The sequence below is a fragment of the Alligator sinensis genome, unplaced genomic scaffold, assembly GCF_000455745.1.
Source record: "Alligator sinensis unplaced genomic scaffold, ASM45574v1 scaffold701_1, whole genome shotgun sequence".
Lineage (NCBI taxonomy): Eukaryota > Metazoa > Chordata > Crocodylia > Alligatoridae > Alligator > Alligator sinensis.
In genome coordinates, this window is record NW_005841915.1 from 3,827,364 (window position 1) to 3,849,951 (window position 22,588).

The window sequence follows — 22,588 nt, forward strand, 5'->3', positions numbered from 1 at the left end:
TCACTTTAACATTTGCAAGAACAAATCTGTCCTCTGGATCATCATCTGTCAATTAGCTGGGGATACAGTTTTAATGCACTGTTACATAAACTAGAAATTGCTAACCAAACCCAACCCAATCATGGTGTGATTTTTGAAATTCCTCTCCTGACAGATGAGTTTCTTGGAGCACAACAGTATCAAACTTCTGTTTTTTAAGAAAAATTATATTTTCTTCTTTTTAATGGGGACCTTAACAGCTTGAATACTATTGGCTATTCTCAATAACTTTCTCTTGTTTAACTTTGTATATACTTTGTATGGAAATTTGCCAGTTTCTTTAAATACTCAACGTTTTCCTGTATACTGCAATAGTTTTTAATATTGATGTTCCCCCATATATTTAGTACTTATTACAACATATACTCCCAAGTATACTCTTGACAAAAACATGAGGGGGGGGAGAGGAAGAAAAGAAAATCAAAATAAATATGAGCAGACAAGGTTTTTTGGGTGAAGTACAAGAAACACTGTCAATAAATTTAATATATGGCATAATGTATGTCCTCCCAGAAGGGTTGGACACGTATAACCCAAAGATCTTTGCTATTCTGTAGCAAGACAAAGAGACATTATCAAAAATCGGATGAATGTCACTCATTGATAAGACGTGTTTAACAATCTAAAAACCCCTACCTTTTTTTGTTCTACATAACTCTAAAATGTGTTAAAGTAATTTTGGAAGTAAACCTATAGTAACAATCATACAATTCACAAATATTTTACATTTAGACACATTTAATATATTCAAAAGTAAATTTATTATAAGGAATCTAGGTGATCATGTCTTCTGAGATATATTCCCTATAGTCTTACACAGTTTAATGTATAGCTGCAGCTTCCCAAAGTAAAGTTGATTTGTCAAAGGCTCTTGCTTCCTCAGGGTTAAGAGAATCTTACATTTGCCTTTAGTATTTCACTAAGAATTAGATCCCATATCACTCAGATTATTCCATAATTTTCCCCCAATCCTTAATGATATTGATGTAATAAAGGTTTCTGCTTCCTTAGAGTCAGGAAGGTAGGCTATTTCACGAACTATCTCAGTTACTTGATTCTGGCCTGTAGTTTTGCCAGTTTAAATAATAAACAATAAACTCTCTTTCAGCCACTTCATGCGGGGATGAGAAAGGAACATTATATGAACAGCAGGCTCACCCTGTGTCAGCTTTTCTAGATCTCTTGCAGCCGTGAGCACTCTCATTGTGGGGGGGAAAACCTCAGGAACTTGACTATAAAGGCTCTAGTTTTTCCTCCAGTGAGACCTGTGGGCCTTCTCTATCTCCATGTTGGTTTCCGAGGGGAGTTTTAAAATGCTGACCCCTCTGGCACTCCGATAATACGAGTATTGTATCTCATGCATTTGTTTCCCAAGTCCAGCACTTTGCTCCTCAGAGTCTGCAGCTCCTTGTTGTGATATGTCTGCCTGGCCATTTCCACAGCTGATCTTCAATTCTCTGCCCTGTGCTCCCTGAACCCATATCACTACAGTGTCCAATGAAGCCTGAGCATTCATAACAAATATTTTAGTCTTATCTGCTGTGTTTTAATGCTAAATATCCATCTTAACTTGCCCTGTATCAAAGAAGCCAAGTCTTCCTCATTCCCCTCAGGATTTCTCTCAGAGGCCTCGATCCTGGAGAAGCCACAGGGCTCCTTGATCTTTCTGGGTTTTTGACAGCTTCTGACAACAGAGGAGAGTGAGAGTTTTTACCAACCATAGAGGAGGAGCTAAGATTTATCCAAGTATATTTTTTTCAAGTCTTTGAAGAATTTTAACAACTGAAAGTGGCAATAAATATCACAATGTAGCAGGATCCTGTTTGATTTGCATCTGCTTTTCTCCACAACTCCCCCAGCACTCTTCTTTATGTATGCTTAAGCAGCCAGTGTTTTGTAGTCTGAATGTGACCAGGAGAAGATTCATAAGTAAAAAATGTGCATTGGCCAAATAGAGATATTATGAAATCAGCATCTAGTTTCTCCAGCTCCGATACTTTTTTTTGTTAAACTAATTCTTCACTGAGACAAGGATCAGATAGACTACCCTCCCTGCATAGTGACTGAATATGTTAGATTTATGCAGAATCTATTGCTGCTTGTTGCTTCCTTTCAAATATTCAACAGTACCTAATCCCACTGTGCTACCTATGTGACACTGTCAATCATTAGAGGCTGCGTAGAAAGTTGCTGCGTATTGCTGATCTGTTTAATTTGTTTATATAAATTCTCTAAGTGTTAGACTATCAAGTTGCATGCATAGCTACCCTGTGTAGATTCATTTACCATATTTTCTTGCATACAACATTCCTGGAATATAATCCATACCTTGTTTTTGAAAGGCAGAATAAAGAAAAAAGTTTTTTCCAGGGTTATGGCCACATAGAGCAGGGACAGAGACTAATATTCAGCTGACTCACTCTCCCTTTCCTGCTTAACTAAAGCTGAAACACTAGTTTCTGCTGAAGACTCCTCTCCATAGCTGAATCTTTGCCTTTGAAAAGAGCTAAAGAGTCTCCAGGGCTTTGATATATGAGGAGAGAGTAGGAGCAGCTGGCAGGCAGTAGCATTATCCTAAGAAATGTTAGCTTGATTAGTGGAACATCAAGACCATTAAAAAGGAGAGATGATAAATACCTGTGGAGTGAAGAACAATGAACTATTAAGTCAACTGACTCCCTCAGCTGCCTGGATTAGTAATTCCACAGCTGCTGCACTGTAGGGCAGAAATCAAAGCAGGGTGTTTCTATCCTGAGCAGATAATCAGCTTCCCCACTTAATACACACACTAATTGAAGAAATGATTTTTGGGGGGAAAATTCATGTTGTGTATAAGAAAATACAGTCCCTATTTCTCTTTCCTTTTTCCTCCCAATTTTTGTCATTCAGTTGTTACACCTTGTCTTAAAATAACTTGTCTGATTGTGTAAAGTGCCGAGTACAATGAGTTCCTGATTCCAAATGGGTAATAGAGCCTTTCAACTTGATTACAGTACAGATGATAAATAATAACTGCTAAAGGGGTGTATGAGATTTAATGACAATACACAATGGTAGGGCCATGATTGTTGGGATGTCTGACTTGTTGGAAGCTCAGAAACTTATAATGTGGTTATAATCATCTTCAGCTTGTACAAAATAGTTCAGTGTTTAGTAAATAACATGGCTGTAACACTATTTGGATGTGAATTACAGCAATGTACATTTTTACTGCTATTGCCAGCCACTGTCAGTAAGTTCATGTATGTGAAACGTTTTCTGAGAAATAGTGTATTTCATTTGTTTGTAAATAATTTTGACTAGAAAAAATGAGGGTGCCTTTTTTATTCCATAATGTTATGGATATAAATGGAAGCAGTGCCACCAAATCTGCTTTTGCTGTAGCTTAATATAACTCCTGCCAAGAACACAGTAAAGTTACTGCACATCACAATAAATGTATGCTGTCCCCTTCCACTCTGTGAGGTAGATGGTTATAAAGGTCCACATCAGCTATTCTCCTATATCCCCTGCAGCATATAGACTCCTGGTTATGTGGGAAGGAGTTATGAACAGGGACTACAAGCGCTTATCCCAGCAGAGGCAGACTAAAGTTACATAATGAATCCCAAATTCACCATATTTACCTGAATCCAAGATGACTTTTATTAGGTACATGGATAATTATAACACATTTATACACTTTTCATATATAGCATCTCATATCGGGGTGCTTATCTTTAATGCTTCCCCCCACAGCTACAGTGGGAAAGCAGTGGCAAAGGGGCAGGCAGTGGTGAGAGCAAGCAGCAGGGAGAGGCAAGAGGCCTACTGCCCACCCCTTGACCCTGTCCCTCAACCACGTGTCATTTCTGCTCCCCCACACCTGCCCCTCTGCCCCCGGGGCTTGCACATCCTGGTGCCCTGCACCCTCAGCCACCTCTCCTGGTGCTTGTCCCCATGCCTATGCTACACTTCACCCCCTGGCACTTGCACTCCCTTGTGCCTGCCCATCTTCTCTGCCTGCCCCCTCTGCAAGTCTCAGCCTCCTGCCTGTCCCCCCAGCCCTCGCCCTGGCCCAGCCATGCAGCAGCATTGGCAGCACTAGCAGCTCCAGCCCGGGGACACCAGAAGTATAGAAAAACATACAGGAAATATGTTTATTTAAGTATGTATATTTTTAAGAAATTAATATTTATAACTTGCATCTCTCTCTCAAAATGGTCAGAGGCTTGCTCAATAAGTATCAGAGTAACAGAGAAGCATGTTGGTTTTCAGAAGAAAATTTGAGAAGAATAGATATTTGTGAAAGAAACTAAGTGTGAAGAGGAAGGCCATAATAGTCAAGATCTTGAATAGAAACCGATTATATTTTTAGTTTAAAAAACACTTACAAAGTTGAAAATGAAATATCTCTTCTCCACAGAGGATTTTTTAAAGTAAGTTGCTGTTCTATAGAGTGATTGATTCTTCTTTTCAAGTAAGAGGGCTGACTCAGCTCTCTTTATCTAAACATGCACTTAAAATCCAGTAGAATGCTGTATGCTTTGGTACGGTATTGTACATTGTTCTCGTCTTTAAAAAATCTTCTCACCAAGATGTGGATTGTAAAGTTGTGCATTACACCCATGTGGCAGTGCAGTAGAAATTAAAGGGCATAAAACGTTCAGATTTCTCAGATTTTTTTTTTAATCATCAGATGCCACTTGTTTATCTCCATGTATATTTTTCCTGCAAGAATAAATATAAATCTCAAGTTTATTGATTGTGTAGAGCAGCCTTACAGAACTCCTCTTAATGTTTACCTGGAACAAATAGTTTTTTAAACACAGGTGATCAAACTTTGACATGGCTAATATAAAATGCTTTTAGTTAAGTTCTCCCTTACCTTATTCGCATTATCCAGCCTTTGTACCTTATTTCATATTTATGTCTTCTAGACATTTAGAACATCACTTTGCCCATAACATTATTAGTGACCTTGCCCAGAATATGGGTCCTTGCCTCTGTGAGGCTCTTGCTTCCTACTCTTTACAAATCGCTGTGTCAGTGTTTCCAAATATCCTTTTTTCCCATTGATAAGGAGTCAGAATTGCCTTAGTGCCAGCTCAGACTGATGGGTCTGAAAACCCCAAAGTTAAACTGATTGACAGAGCTAGTGTTAGGGAAAGGGAGTAAGAGGCTTTTGGTACCCAGACTGGAAATGTTTCCAGCCAGTGAAATGTTTTCCTACTCTTCTTTCCCTCTCCTCCCCACATACCTCATGAAGTGTACAGTTCTATATTGACAGGACAAAAGGTAAAAGTCAAGGTATGGAATAACAAATGTAACAGCTCATTATGCTCTCGTGTTATGTTGTTGGCAATGCATGGCATGTTTGGAGTAGGAAAATAATTTCCCTTCCTTCACTAATCTTGATATTTTTTTCTCTGTTTCAGCTGTACACTGCACTTGAGCAGGGGTATTAATATTGTGCAGTGGGAAGCAATGGTTTTAAGGGAAACTATGAGAAGCTAGGGCCTCAAAATTTGTGTTGGTATCAGTGGTAGTGTTACAGTGATGTTGTAGCCTTGATGGTCCAAAAATATGAGAAATGAGCTTCTGAGTACACGGCACCCTTTATTGAGTATTTGTCCCAGTGTGAACAAGAAGGGTGCCTTGTACCCAAAACCATGTGTAAAGCTCTCCCAACCATGTGATTGGTCCGATAAAAGATATCACCCACAAAAATGCTTACCTCTTGCATATCACTGTATTGGCCCAAATCTAAGACAACCCTGAATTTAATATGACCTCCCAGTAATTAGGTTATATACATGGAAAATTTCTAGATTTGATGGGGAGGGCAAGCAGTTTGAATCTGCAGCATGATCCCCCCCACTTTCTTCCCCTTGTGTCTGCCCTCCTGCAGCCTCAAGCCCCTGCCCCCTTCCCATCTTCTTCCTGTGCCACTTCTTCCCTGTCCCCCCGTTCTTGCCTGCCACCCTACAGCCACCACCCCCTACCTCCCTCCCCTCCCCCCCACTTCACATCCTCTCCTTGCCCTTGCTCTGCTCTAGAAAACTTCATCCCTGCTATAGCCTGGGGCATGGAGCATGGGCACAGCTATTTCAGGGCTGGACTGGAGCCATGCTCCGTGTCCCAGACTGCAGCAAGGATGGAGCCTGCCAGCACAGAGCAAGGGGAAGGGGAAGAGATGGGTGGAGGTGTAAAGGTTGAGGGAGCGAGGTAGGGTGTGCAGACATGACAAGGGACAGGCAGCAGTACAGCTTCAGCCCCTACCCAGGGTAGGGGCCAAAGCCTGAGCTGGAGCAACAGCAGCTGCCTGCCAGGCAAGAGGCTCTTTTTACCTGTGTTCAATGTGGGGTGGAGGGAACTCATCTTGTAAATGAGTAAATAGAATATTATTAGTGTTGTTGGTCTCGGTCTAGTGACCCAAAGTGGGTAATGGTAGAGGACTGTGACTGATGTCATTAATCTCTGCTTTTCTGTGGATCACAGCTCCTCCCTTAGGGGAAGACCTGATGGGAGACTCTTGCTTTTGGAGTGCCAGATACCTGGAAAATTTAAATGATGGCTGTTGCTGCGTATAGATATTCATTCAATTGAAAGAAAAACATTCCTCTGACCCCATGGCTGGGGAGCTTCGCAGGTGGGCTCCCCCGTCAGAGGGCACTAGAGGGTTGCTTCTTGGGTCACCCTCACCCTTTAAGGGAGACTGTTGACAGATGGCCTTCTCCCCTGCCTAGAAAATGGAAGTTGGCAGCTGCTAAAAAACGATTTGACCCTTGTTTTTGCCAGGTTATTTTTCTCCCAGAGCAGCTATTTTTGCTATGGGAGAAAGAGCCTGAACACCTGTACACTTTTGGTTTCTATTGGTAAAAACTGAACATCTGTACTTGGCCCAGGTCTGTAGACAGTCGGAGCCTTGTGTGACACGTATTCAGGGCTCCTAGGACTTTGGATGCCAGGAAATGTTTTATTTTTCAAATAGACTAGTTAATAGGAATGCAGCCATGTGCATTTATATTTATAGTGACTTTATGTATAGCTTTCTTGCAGCTGACACAAAACAATGGGTAATTGTGCAGATGGTGAATGGCAAAAAAGGTTCAGGTTTATCTTCTCTGTCCTGGATTAAAGACTGTGCAATGGGGTTAGCCCTGAAGATCTGGCTCTAAGTTTATTTCCTTACCTTTCAAACCCAAATACACAACTGTACTCCAGACTTTCCATTCCTATTATCCCATTGTCCTTCATCAAACCTAGCAATTTCCTTTTTTTCAGCATATTTTTTGCTGTTTTCCTCCCAGACTGCCATCTAACCCCACTAAAATGAGTGCATGATTCTTATATTTGTGCAGCTGTTTAGCACTCAGAGATCCTTTAAGAAGAAAGGTGATATATCGATATAAAATACTGTTGGTGTTGTCGTTTAAGCCATAAGTATGTTCAACACCATATTTTTACAAAATTATTTTAGCAGTTTCCTATAGAATTTGCTAGTGTGTGATTTAACTATTGGGAATATAATAGTGAACACTTTTACTTTTCAGAGATTTGACCTGTGTTTTATCAGAAAAGTCTGAAAGTCCAAAGGAATTGTATTTGGAATAAGAATCTGACATTGTATTTCATGTTAAAGGACTAATAATTTTTTCAGCTTTGAAAGTGACTATTTTAAATTATGCAGTGCATGAACATCAGATCAAAGTATCATCATGTGATATTAAGTAGTATCACATACTTCTCACTGTGCGGGTTGGGCGCGAGCCGGGCCCTTCTTCGTGCTCTGCGCGGGCTGTGGCCAGCAGCCCGGGCACGCGGGGTCGGAGAGGGCGCGCGTCAAGCTAGAATTAGGCACAAACTCGTAGCGGTAGATTTAAAGATTGTTTACTTACACCGGAGATGGTTGCGGTGCAGGCTGGAAAACTTGCTTGAGTTGCGGTTACAGACAAAGATAACACGAACGGTCACGTGGAGTTTGCTAGGCTCCACGGAAACAGAGCTCCGGATGTCCTGGACAAGCGCACCACCGAAATGGAAACTTCGTAGATACGTCTTATAAAGAATTATCGCTCGAAGACGGAAAGAGGTGGGCGATGGATCAGGTCGCCAAACGCCTCTGAATCTCACACAGGGGTCTTTATTTCCCTGCCGTGTACCCAGAGTCCCCACGAGATGGATGTGGAGTCCTCTTCGGCTTGGGCGGAAACCGCTCAAGCCTCTTATATGGCTAACAGGCCAATCGTTAGCCGCCACATGGGAATAATTTAGAACTAGCCAATAACGGGGAACCAATTTGCATGCGGGTGGCGGGAACTCCTTTGCACCGTGCATTTCTCTTGCAACTTGAGCAATGCACCTTGCAAAGGAATCTGCAAATAGGCGGGAAACTCTTCCTTGCACCGGGGTTCTCCTCTGCAGCAGAAAACTCTACCGTGCAACGAAGCTGCAATTTGGCGGGGATAATTCTAGTGCCGAAGCACACACAAAATCATACCTTTGGGTTATGACACTCGCTTCCTCTTTAGCAGGAGGAATGTTATTGCCCTTAATACCATGTGTGATTCATTGTCTCTAATGTGAGGAAGCTGTCATTAGGTGGCAGATATTTTTTCTTCGCATTTTATCATCCTTGCTTTCCATTCTGCAGTTAAAAAGACAGAATTTGAAATTGTTCAGTGCAGACAGTCTCCTACTTAACCATTCTATGTTCTGAAGTTGTCAGTCTTCGTTATTTTATTGTAACGATAAAATCAATAAGTATATTCAAATATTTTGAAATGATACAGCAGGCTAACACCTTGACAAAAATCTCTCACGTTTTGAGATAAGATCTGAACTATACATCTGCTACGTTGATGTATTTATTCAGAGTCTGGTTGTTCTTACTTAGGAAATGCAGTGTATGCTGAAGACTAGGAATGAATGATTTCTTAAATTAATCTGTATACAAGCACTAATATTAATTACCAAAATGTATGGTAAATTAATTTTAGCAAGCAGATCAGATCTCACCTGTTACTTATTGCAATGTTCCATTCAGGTTCTACATGGTCAGCTATTATGAGCGGAGTCACAGAATAGCAGTGGGAGCTCGCCATGGTTCAGTAGCCCTCTACGACATCCGGACTGGAAAATGTCAGGTAAATAAATCATTGTGACTTCCTCCCCATAAAATGTGGAAGTTATTGAAAAGAAAGAGAGACTAGCACAGCACCAGTTGACACGCTGAGCTGCTGGAACATTATGGATAATGCTAAGGGGATCAATAGTTTAATGAAGGACTCAAAGTATATAGAGCCCTACTGTCTTCATTCACTGGAACTGAATTGCTGCCATAGATGGGTTAATAACAGAAACTCAAAGTTTTGTGATACTTCTCACAGAACTGTTGTCAAAGAAATCTCTTGTTTAATCCTGATTTTTATGTTTTTCTAGTTACCAGCATAATGTATGGGTTATTTTTCCACCGTGTCCCTCCATAAAACCGTATTATACCTATTTTTCAGGTATATTACATTTTCTAATATTAAATAAAATGTGACATTAACCCACAATAATATTACATAGTCAAACAGGTTATGATTTGGGATGATATTTATATTTCCATGTCTTTTTTTAATTTCAGCCACTTTCAAAATCTCTGTCAATATAGTTTATATTTTGATATATTTTTCAGAAAAATGGAATTACTAATATTCACTCTTATTTGTAATATAAAAGTCCCAGTAGAATTCCAAAACTTTAAGCTTAACTATAAATGGAGAACTACATACTGTACGTATTGCATCTGTTTTGTGGTTATTTGCTTTCTCTAATTTTTACATGAATATAATGACGCTTATGATTGCCTGGCTTTTATGGCCTCTATTTATTCGTAGAACAGGTACAGCAATACCTGTGATATTTTACATTTCCCCTGGCAATACAGTGGTACTTTACATTTCTCCAAGCTAGCTCAGGAGCAACTCTGTCCTGAAGGAACAGTTCCTTCTTTCTTCTCAGCTTTGACTTTTCCAGCTGATATTGCTCTTGTGGTTTTCAGCTGTGGTAGTTTTATAAGATCACCAAATTTCTTTTACAAATAGCCACATGGTGCAGGGAGGGATCTGACCTAAGGTATACCTCTGCAAGTGGGAGAAACCCAGGCAGGCATTTCCAGGGCTTTAGGAGCCCCATCCTGCATGCCCAGGCTGTGGGAATGCCTGGGGCATTCAGGACCATGCCCCTGAAGCCCTGGGTGATGAGCATGGGTAGCTCCAGGCTACCTCCGCTCTCCCTCCTTAAAGGAAATGGACATCTGCCAGAAAATAGCAAAACAAATCCATACCACCTATGTTTTATCCACAAACGTGGGACATTTATGGTGTGACAAAGGACGTGGATGTCTGTTCACTTGGTCTTTTGTGCCACCATAAAAATATTCATGGCAGTACAAAGGTGACATCTGTTTACATTCTTCTTGACCTTTTTTGCCAAGGTTCGGTGTATGTTGGTATCCCTTTCCTTCCAGCCATTCAGCCACCAAGGTCACTGCACACCTGTGTATTGAGAATCATTCTCTGTGTCCATTCAGAAACACTACCATGACACCTTTGCTGTGTACTTAATCTCAACAAGTGAGTGAGTGTACAAATACCAGATAGCCCCCAAACCTTGGAATCTCATTCCTGTGACTAGTCTTTATGTATTTTGTGCCTTTTACACTTCAATATATCTGTATGTTCTTATGGAATAAGGAGAATGACAGTTCAATTTATTCTTTGATTTAGCTGCTAGACTTTGAATTCTTATGTTTTTAATTTTAAATTTATTTCCTAAAATGTCTCCTGGGTAAACGCACACATTGTCATTCCTGACCTAACGCTCTCATTCCAGGCAGTATATCTGAACAGTAAGTTCCAAAATGTGTCATATAACATTTTATACAGTCTGCCAGTCCTAAATGGTTAAAGGCCAGAGGTGCTGATAGACAGGATGGCTAAGTGCTTACAGCTACATGTATGTGTGGTTGAATCTGCAATGAAAATCTTCCCTCTGGCTTGGTTTGCCCTTGGTTTAGCAGACATGCTAAATAATCTTATCTTGCTGCTTTTTTCACCTAGTCCTTTTTAAAATGCATTCTGAATAATAACCACTGGCTATATTGAAAGAGATTGTCTCTGGCTAATGTTTGCAAGTCATTTATCCATAAATGCCCTCTTGTTATTGCTAGTTGACATTTTATTATATTAAATTACTGGAACTAAATCCAAATTTGTTTCAATGACTTGTTTGAATAATGGTATAGGTTAATTTAATCCTCTATTGGAATGTTTAGGGCACTGTTTTCTTTACTGTCCTTAAGACTGTAGACAATCATGTGAAGTGGCAGATAAATTCCAGTTGTCTGAGAGAGACCTCCAAAGTGATTAAGGTTATATACCATTTTAAAATCATTTTGATAATACTATAAGAGAATTTCATGAATCACAAATATAATCTAGATGGGGGGGACAGGGAATAGCCATCTGTCAGTTCCAAGCTTCTTATTTAGATTCTGATCCTTCTGAATTACTTCTCACCCACATTTGCTGCTAGAAAGCTGCTCAGTAATTATAGAAACCAAATTAGTCCTAGCTGGAAAACAAGAATTTAGTTGGATGAAAAAGTTTTTGAGGTTTTGATTTTTCTTTGATTCTTCACTGGAACAAAACCTTTTGAAACATTTCTTAAACAGGACAGACAGATAGACATCTTCCTACCTACAAGAATTAAAAAGAAAGAGATCTTTTTTACCAGGACATCCAATTTGTTACATCAGGCTGCTTTGATATTTTTTTATTATTTTTTCCCCTCTTCCCCTCTCTTGCTATAAATTCTATCCTGGATATAAGAAATCTTTCTCATGAAGGTCTTTTTGAAACAGATCAATTTCTGTAGAAAGTTTTGGCTTTGTTGAATCTGCCTTTTCCATTGGAAAAAATGTTAAAAATGAATTGCCAAAAAATGTCTGGATCAATTCTAATCCAGTCTTTCAGTTTTCCTACTAATGATAATTTTACTACAAATAACATAATAGCCTAGTTTATGGGGTAGAAAAACGGGGAAAAGTGGATGCAGGACAACAGTTGGAGAGAGGCAGCCTCTAAGAAATGCAGGAGATGAGACATTTAGGGCGTGTCTAGATGTGTGTTAACATTTGGTTCCCCCGGGACAAGTAGCGGTGGTACACTGGTGCCACGTGCGCTTTGGCATGTGGCAAGTTGCCCCAGGTGGGGTAGAGGAGGCTGGGGCCAGCACTGGGGCGGCCCGGCACAGCTTTTCAGCAGCGCACGCTAGCCAAGTGTGCGTTGCTCCAGGTTTTTTTCCACAGTTTTTTTTCCTGTTTGTTTTGTTTTTTGTTGTGGGTTTTGGGGGGGATTTTTTCCTGGTGCGGACACTGCGGATGGTAAATCAGAGGCAAAGGAGATTATTTTATAAATAAACCTTCCAAGTTTCTCTTTAATTCTACTAATTTAGTAATGTCAAAGGTATTTTGGTTCTGAAATAGGTTGTTCTGAAATATACCCATATTCAGATCCTATGATGCCAGATTCAGAAAATGGGGAAGGACAGAAAAGTCTTCCTAGGAAGGCAAATAGAAGAGCTGCCTTATAATAAATGTATATTATTCTAGATTAAGGGTTCTGTTAGTTACATACTGACAAAAAGGCTCTCATTGCTTTCTTTTTATTGAATTAAGAAGTATAGACAAGTCTTTGAGCAATACTGAATACTTAGGCAAGGAACAGGCTTTACATTTAGGATTTCTCCTATCACAAGAGAGCGGACAGCTGTTCAGAGGGTTTCTTGCAGAAGAGAATGGGCTCTTCCACAAGAAATTTGGATCAATTCCTATGAGCAAGATCTCCCTCCTCCCCATCTAATTAAAATGGTTCCCAGCCCCTCAGGCTTTTAAATGCTACATTTGCTACCTAGCTGGAGGTGCAAGTTCATAGCACATGCAGTGATTTAAAAGCCAGGGAGCTGGAAATCAGGGTCAGGGAAGTTCTCCCCAGCTCTGCTTCTCCACATCTCTGGCTTTAAATCACCCCACGTGCAGCCCAAATAGCTGGGATTTAAAAGCCAGGGGGGTTGGTTATTGACAGCGTACCCTGTCCCACTCAGGGGAGGGGACAGGCTGTCAATTAATGGAGTTTTCTAGGGCAGAGGTGACCCAAGGCTGAAGGGCTTGCCTGTGTAGCTCTCCAGCCAGGAAGCTAGAACACGTATATACTCTAGCTCCTGGGCTATTTTTCTAGCAGTAAGAATTTCAGCAGTCATTTCTCTGAAATTCTTACCAGTAGAAATAAACACTTATCCTTGTCCCTAATTGAGAGATACTCAAACTTCAAGAATTAAACTCACAGAAATTTTAACATTGAGAAGCAATTTTAACAGCAGAAGACCAAAAGTACATCTAAATTCTGACAACTTATCTGGGAGTTGTAATGGTTGTAGCAACATTTGACTATTTTATCAGACAGTGACATTTTTAGGTACTTCTCAGTATTTTATAAAGTGCTAGACCTTAGTGCAGATGCCATTTGCCATTCCTTGAACAATCACTACTAATATGGTATCAAAAATTATTTGGTTGGGAAAATTGCCAGGGATAAATTTCTACCATGTAAAGGTAAAAAGTTTCTTTGTGCCATAGATTCATAGATTCATCCATTTTCACTAAAGCCAGAGCCTGCACTGAATTTGCAGTTGCTGCTTGTTTTGACATCATTGAAAGTATTGGTTTTCTCTGCACAGAAAAGTTTTGCCAGTTTATACCAATGTAATTCCCTGTGGGACCTTTATTGTTAAATAAGAAGTGGGGAGGTGTTTAGTTGTTTTTTTGCAAGCTTTTGGGATTTACACCCATCGCTAAGATTGGATAGATTGGAAAGAGTCTAGTGGAAAATGACAAAAATTATTAGAAGCCTAAGAAACGTGACTTTCAGTCTAGGAAAAGGCCAAAAGAAATAGGGTTATTTAGTCTGGAGAAGAGAAAACCAGAGGGGGTAGGGGGAGCATTGATTAAAGTCTATAGAGAGGATGGAGGTAGGCCTTTCTCTGTGACTGTAAGGGACAGGACTAGAAGCAGTGACCCAAAGGTACAGCAGAGGAAATTTAGGGTAAAGATTAGAAGGAACTTTTTGACTGTAAGGGTGGTCAAGCATTAGATGACCTGGATGACCTCATGAGTTCCCTTCCAGCCCTACTCTCCTATGATCACTAAGATGCATGCATTAATGAGGCAAAAAAAAGACATGCTTTTATGCCATGTTGCAAGTGTGTCTATATAGAGGTATACCAATAGGAATATAGGAGCCTCCTGGCTCATCATATCCAGTCCTCTGCTGTTGCAGGCAATGCATCATATAATCCTTTCCATGAATTGACCATGCTTCATCTAAAAAGTACTTAGGATTTTTTCCCCCTCTCCTCCCACTGGAAGATTGTTCCAGAATTTCACTGCCCTGATGGTTAAAAACCAGCTTCTAATATTTATAATATTTTTTTCTTGTACAACCATAGTCCTGGGAAGTATGTGCCTTCCCAGGTATTTTACCCTCTGAGGTATTTACAGTCAACAGTCAGATCCCTTCTCTGCCTTCATTTTTACAAAGTTGAATAAACTGAACTGTTTTAGTCTCCTTACCTTAAGATGGGCTCGCCATTTCCCTGATACTCCTAGTAGCCATTTTCTTCCCCTGTTCCGGTTTGAATTTTTCTTTCTTGAACATGGGTGACCAAAACAACAGTATTGCAGATGAGATCTTACAAGGTCTGCCTTGTACAATGGCATCAGCATACATTTAAAAAATGCCTTGATACATGGCTGTGCCACCCCAGTAGATGCTAAGGAGGGTGTGGCAGAGGATGGATTAGACTAGACCTGCCTGTGTAGTCTATAGACAGATACTCTTCCCTGTAAAGCAGAGAGTGCCACTGCTCACTTCTATCACTACCAGTATGCCACAAATTAGCCCCACACCCTTCCTGAGTATCAATCACTCGTCTCCTTCTCCTGCCTCATGGGCATTCTGCTCTCCAATTCCTGTCTGATTTGGTGCTCTGCTTTCTGCTTCTTGCCCTATGCTCCCTGCCTGAACTCCTGTACTTTTAACTGCCCTATCTGCCACTGTGCTGCCTGTTTCCTGTCCAGCATGCCACATGCCCCATACAGCGGCATATGTGCCACAGGCTGGCCATCACTGCCCTAAAGCTCCTGCCGCAGTCAGAGATAGGATGCTAGATGGACCATTGGTCTGACCCAGTTATAGTAGTTATGGTGCTTATATTCTTATGGTGGTTCATAGGCATCTTGTGATTAGCTAATACATTCAGTTCTTTTTCCTCCTTATTTGTTTCCCAATAACGAGCCCCCAACTTGTAGCAAACATTCTTAATAGTCTCAAAGTACCCAGCCTTTTACTTTGTGCAACTGAATTAAATCACATTTCTGTTACTACTTTTCAAGGTCATTCAGTTCTTCCCATAAGAGATCCTGATCTTCCCCTTCCTCTGAACTGATAACGCCTCCTATTTTGTGACATGAGCTTTCTTCTCATAAGTTTTATCAGCATGCTTCTAATTTTGTTCTAAAGCCACTAATGGAAATCATAAACAAAATCGGCCCCAAGGCTGACTGTTGAGGCATTCCACCAATAACCTCCCTCAAGCCTTACTGTTCAGTCACCTTAAAGACACATGGATAAAATCCTGGCCTTATTGAAATTAATGGGTGTTTTGCTATCCCCTCCAATGCCATCAGCATTTCACCCAGAAGAATTGCAGAGCTGTGTCTGATCTCTTCATAAATTAATAGGTGCAAGAAAGGCATCTATGTTTCCATCATAGTTGTAATGCAGATCCATTGCAGTCAGTGCAAGTCCATTTATTGACCGTAATTGGCTTTAGAAGAGTCCCATACAGAGCAGCTGTGATGTTCTAAGCTACACATAACAATGACGGTACTTGTGAAAGTTATAAAGCAACAATGTGAAGTTCAGTGCAGGAGCTTGTGACATCAGGGTAGATTTACTATCTCTAAAGAGACATTGCTTTAAGCTTCACAAAGACCTGAAGTTGGAACTAATGGTAACATCTGAGTAGTGTATGACTCTTCTTTTTCTATCTAAAGATAAAGATTTTTCAGAATTGGAGGCTTAAAATCAGGCACTCAAACGCACACATCTAAATAGGTGGCATGATTCTCTCATTAAATTAAATTTAGTAGGAGGTCCGCATGCTCAGCGCTTCTGTAAATTAGGCCATTTAACTTTAGGCAGTCGATTAATGTTATCTTTCTGTAACAACTGTTTTGATTACCTCCTGAAAGGAATGCAAGTTCTTGCCTGCACATGTCAGTACAGTTGATTACATGCACACTAAATAGGCAGCTCCTTTTTGTAACTAATTGCAAGGAAGAGTTCTAGATTGTACAATTTTAACAAACTAATAACATGGGCATGGTGGTATTATTTCTTTCTTGGTTGCTTAAAAATCTCTGCAAGGTTTGGAATATGATAAATTGGGGGGGGGGTGAAATGTAACCTGTGGCATGAGTGCCACAAGTAGTACAGGCCCCTGTTGTGTGGCACACGGCAGGTCAGGGAGGAGGCAGGCAGCACAGCAACAGATAGGGCAGAAAGCCAAAAGCAGAGCATGAGATTAGGCAGGGAGCAAAGGACAGGAAACAGAAAACAGGAGGAGACTGGTCAGTGACCACAGAGTAACTTCAGATCAGCAGGTTGGGCAGAAGAAGACAATCAGAGTGGCATTCAGAGAGGGTGCAAGGCTAATTTGTGGCGTACCTGCTCCCTCTGCGATAGCTTGTAGAAAGAATCATAGTAAAGTAAGGCCAGAAAAGAATTAGGCCATCTAGTCTACCCCCCTGCTTAAGGCAGAATCATCCCTGTCCATACCATCCAGACATGTTTGTCTAATCTGTTCTTAAAAACTTATGAGGACGGAGACTCCCTAACCTCTCTAGATAGCCTGTTCCTTGAAGGGACAAACTCAAGGAGCGCATCCAGACAAGTGTGGTATGTGGCACCATAAACACGTCTGCAGTGCCACATACTGCACAGTCAGGCGTTCTCCGCGCTGCAAGGACACGCTGGCTGTGCATGATCTGCTTCAGTTTGGTTTTTTTCCTTGGGGTTTTCTGACCCCCAGATATCCAGGGGGTCAGAAAAACCCACAGGAAAAAAAAAACAGCATCGCATGCTCGGGGAGCATGTGCTGCTGAAAAGTAGAGTCAGGCTGCCTGGAGCCACGCTGCAGCTACCAGCCAGGCTCTGCCCAGCAGGATTGCCATGGCTGCAGCCCCAGGAAGGCCCCAGAACCCCAGGTAAGGCTGCTGGGGCCAGCCCAGTGCTGGCTCCAGGCTCCCCTACCACCCCCAGGGTAACTTGACATAAGCCAAAGCACACGTGGCATCGGCGTTCCCCAGGAACAAGAAACAGTGGCACAAGGTGCACCGCTGCTCCTTGTCCCGGAGGACCCGAATGTCTGCACTCGTCTGGATGTGCCCAAGGCAGCAAATGAGCATTTTTAAGATCAGTAGCTGAGACCGTAATTCATTTAAGCTATAACGGCTGATGTGCACTGTTTCCAAAACTTCTTTCTTGTGTGTCTTACAAATACTAAATGGAAACTACCCCTTTTTGCTTAGACCTCTGCAGAAGTTGATTTTTCTGTGAGGTTCATCAGATGGGGTTGTCATGAAAACGTTCTCTATAATGAAAGATTAGGGCCCTATGGAGAGAGTAAAAGGAGAGGTTTCCCAGGAGAGTGAAAGGGTAATCCTTGGTCTCTGAGGCAGCAGACCTCTTGTACGTGTTCCTTCCTGTAGCGATTTGACTGATTCAGCCACTTAGATGGCGTGACTGCTTTCAGGTTTGTGGGTGGTGCGAGTGGGATCCTGCATGAGTTGTTGTTTTGTACTCTGAGATTTTTCACAAAGAAATCTGAACAGTTGTGCTGCTTCAGCAAGTAACGTCTCCAGGTTTAGCTGTCCTGCTGGTGCCTGAGGAGGTGTGAAGGAAAATTCACCGCAGAGTACCAATAGTAGAGTGCCTTCAGGATCCTGAGACCCTGGTGGGGATAATTCTGCAGAGGCCATACTTCCCTTTCCACACACTTGCAGAAAATTTGTAGTAGAGACCAGTTTAAGGTCCACTTCTACTGTGTGATCCCTGGAGACAATTCACTCTGATGTTATCATGCAATATAATTTGCAAGCACGGAAAGCAGCCTTCAGTGATATTAGTGGTGCCTAAGTGTACAGTTCAAAATGTCATATTAGACTGTATCAAAGCTCCAATTACAAGTTTCACCAGTTGATGTATTTACTGTTTGCAAACTGCAGGTAATTGAAAGAATTTACACATTAGCTGTTACAGTCCCTCTGTCTCTCTTGGCAGCAGCATGCTAGGATACAGCATGTCAGGGCAGCATTGATTTAGGCAGTGTGGATCTTTATAAGACTGAAAATACCAGAGACCTTAAGGAACGAGAGCTTTTTACATCCTGTTTATTTTTTTAATTTTGTGGTGTTTATCACTGACCAAGGTATAAAGAAAATAGACTAGTAGCACATTATTCTGCAGCTTAGAATATTTTTCATCTATTAAAATATAACTCAGAATGAATGCCATATAGAGTCATGCTGTAGCAACAAGCACCCTTACATCCCAGCTTGGTAGTAAGATCTTGAATATTGTGGCTTTTTATTTACTTTAATTACAGTTAAGATTTAACATGAGTGTGTTTGGCTGTTCTTATATGCTTTGTAAATAAACTTGGCCATAGTGGGCAGCAGTAGAACAACCAGCTGTCCTTCCTATATATTCTGCTAAATGCAGTTACTGTATTTCTGTACTGTAGGTAAAATAGGGTAGTCAGGATTTTATTGTCTGATTGAAGGAAACACGGAGGGATATTTTCTTTGAATTATCAGAAACAAAATAATTATTTTATATGTACTCAATTTTTCCTTCCAGCATATTTTTATTCATGTTTGAGAAAGATGGTTGTACACAGTAACGCAGAAATTACATCTAATGATTAATACAGTGATGGATGTCAAGGATCACCTTTTCCTCAAGAAGTAATAAATCAACATTTATTTGTGATAGTTTCTTACTGAAAAATTTGCAATATCTGTATCATATATTTAACAAGGAGTCAGTTACAAATACTACCTGTAAAATATTGCCTCAAAGCAACAATAATCTGCATTTCATTATTTTCCTCTTATTTTGAATCATTAGTTATTGTATACTGTACATGGATATCTGTCGATACAGTTCTTTAAAAACAGTTGGTCATTAAATATTAGACCCATAATTTATAAAATGTTATGCATTTAAGCCATATAGTTCATCAATTACAGTGAAATGTAGATTTTCTTGTTTCAGATTTTTTTTTTTTAAACGTCTTATTTCTATTAGGAGGCAAGTTGGATCCCTTTTGTGGTGCATCATAAGTATTTCACATACATAAAATCTTTCTCTAGTCTTTGTTTATAATTCAGTGTATATAGTATCTATTTCATTATGTTTCCCCTTAGCTCAATAGACTTTTAAACGTATAGAGTGGAAATACTCTTTATACATTAAAAGATAATGTTTTTTAAACATTTTTATATGTAGTAAATGTTTACTTAAATATTATGTTCACAATGTTAATATTAGATATATACAAAGTTTTAATTAATTTCATTTTTAGGGTGCTTTCTTACAATGGTAATAGTGTACTGTGGGAAATGGAACAGGGCAGTGTCCTTCCCATGGCTGTATTGATTTGCCCTTCAGCTGTTTGCAGTGCATAGAGAACCTAGGGCCTTGTTGTTGATTATCTACACAATGTCTCTGTGAACATTATTGACCCATTGCCGCTTACTGCCTGTGGCTCTTGATTTTTCACACCGTCTCCATGACACTCATAATAAAACATACTATCTTATTGCTACTCAGCTCTGGAAGCCAACTGATCTAGCCTTAGAACAACTGCTACATTTCTGGAGAACATTTATTGTATATGGGGTAAAGTGTTGTAGCAATTTTAAGATTGTGTCTTGTGCTCTGTTTTAGCAGATCCCTATATACCGAGGTTCAGCACCACCCTATAAAATTTTATTTTGTTTAAAGAAAGAGGACTTACAACTTTTACATTGTATTGTTGAAAATGAGAATGTAATTGTGCATGAGGCTGTGGCAGAACTACTGTAGAAATCATTTGTCTAATCAAGACCATTTTATAAGAATGAAAGACATGGAGAGATGATAAATATGTTAATCTGAGGCAGCTTCCAAAATCATGCATGCTTTAGTAATGTGTCCTAAAGTAAGTGTAATAGAAATCTGAAGCATGTGTTTATCATAAGCTAACTAGCTATACCTTTCTTTGAAAATTTACCAAATACATTCCCAGGAACTTGATGTTTATACATTCTTGTAATGATTGTATTAGTTTTCATGTGAGAGGGGCTTTGGACCATTACTGCAGAAAATAGTAAAAGGGACTATTTTTGTTTACCAATAGGTAATTGTATAATATTTGTACTTTGTATAGCATTTAAGGCTACAGCAGGGAAGCAACTCCAAACCTAATTTTATTTAAAATAATAATGTTTATATAGCCAGACAATAGTATCATTCATTAAATACAGCCACCTTTATAAAAATACTTTTTTTTTTTGCATTTTACTCATGTTTTGCTCCTTTCAGTTAATTGTTTACTTTGGTATAAAACGAATGTGTTCTTGTGAATGAGGAAAAAAATAAAAGTAAATTGCTTTAAGAAGACCCAGTAAATACAATAATCGCACTGTAAATAATAACCCTTCCATGTATTGTCTCTGTGTGTGTGAATTAAATGCATACAATTTGCGTGGCTGGTTTCTACCGTGCCTTAAATTGAACGTGCAACCAGAGGCTGTTGGAGACTCCTGCATAGTCCTAGGTCTGGGACTGACAATCAGCTGATTTTTGGGTCATTGCTCCAGGATCACACAGGAGTCTCAAACTGGCTTCAGTGAAGTCCTGGAGTGGGGACCCACAATCAGCTGATTGTCTCAGTCCTGGACTGCACTGGACTCTTGAACCAACCCCAGTACGTTCCTGGGGCTGGTTGTTGATCACCATCCCCAGGTACTCAACTTTCAACTAGCTAGTAAGGGCGGGGGAGCCCAGGATCCCAGGCTTCCTCTGCACTGACAAGTAGTAAAGGCACCACTGAGATCTGATCCCCTAGGAATCATATCCCATTGTGTAATTAAATGACCAAGTGCCAGCGGTCTGAGATATTACACCCTCAAATTGTAGGACATATCTGGGTTCTTCTAGTCTCATGAGGTCTTTGCACCATGTCTATCAATGTGGTATCTGCACACCTTCCAGGGGTGATCTGATTGGCATCCATCACATATGATGCCTCTCCTAGGTAAAGAAATTGGGTATGGATTCTTTTAACACATTTGTAGACTTTTTAAACTCTAGAAAAGACCATTGTGATGATCTAATTTGTCATTCTGCCTAAGAGGCCACAGGACTTCCTTGAATTTATTCCTGCTTCAGATCAAAAAGCTGTGTTGAAATAGATCATACATTTTAGCAAAGCACTCAGTTTTGATACAGACTGCATAGAGTTAAGCATGTCTCAACATTCAGATTGTTGCCTACAAAAGCTCATGCCTCCCTGAGCCAGTTAATCTCCATAAGCTGCCACCTTGCTCTGCCTAATTTCTATATAAAAAAAACTCTAGTGACCCCTTGGTAAGTTGTTCTAATGATTAATTACCCATATTGTTTAAAAAAATAGTGCCTTATTTGTAGTTTGTATATTATCAGGAATTCAAAAAACTCTCAAAACCAAGGATTGATTTCATAGATTTCATAGACATCAGGGCTGGAAGGGACCTCGGAAGATCATCGAGTCCAGCCCCCCACCCAAAGGGCAGGAAGTCAGCTGGGGTCATAGGATCCCAGCAAGATAAGCATCCAGTTTCATCTTGAAGGTGTTCAATGAAGGCGCTTGAACCACCTCCGGTGGCAGGCTGTTCCAGACCTTGGGGGCTCGGACAGTAAAGAAATTCTTCCTTATGTCCAGCCTGAAACGATCTTGAAGTAGTTTGTGACCATTCGACCTCGTCATCCCTTGGGGCGCTCTGGTGAACAAACGTTCCCCCAGATGCTGGTGGTCACCCCTGATAAACTTGTAGGTGGCCATCAGATCACCCCTAAGCCTGCGCTTTTTCAGGCTAAAGAGCCCCAGGGCTCTCAGCCTGTCATCGTAGGGTCTGCTTCCCTGACCTCTGATCATGCGCGTGGCTCTTCTCTGGACTCTCTCAAGCTTCTCCACATCCTTTTTGAATTGTGGAGCCCAAAACTGGACACAGTACTCCAGCTGCGGCCTCACTAAGGCCGAGTACAGGGGGAGAATGACGTCCCGGGATTTGCTTGAGAGACGTCCCGGGATTTGCTTGAGACGTCCCGGGATTTGCTTGAGATCATCGAGTCTGACCCCCTGCATAGGCAGG

The 22,588-nt window shown here is 40.6% G+C and overlaps 1 protein-coding gene across 1 annotated transcript in view; it reads left to right on the forward strand.

Annotated features, from left to right (window-relative positions):
• The window catches only part of WDR7 (WD repeat domain 7), a 312,876-nt gene that overhangs the window by 250,193 nt on the left and 40,095 nt on the right, over positions 1-22,588 (forward strand). The window contains 1 exon segment of the mRNA XM_025198163.1: positions 9,068-9,167. Coding sequence (XP_025053948.1) covers positions 9,068-9,167 — 100 coding nt within the window.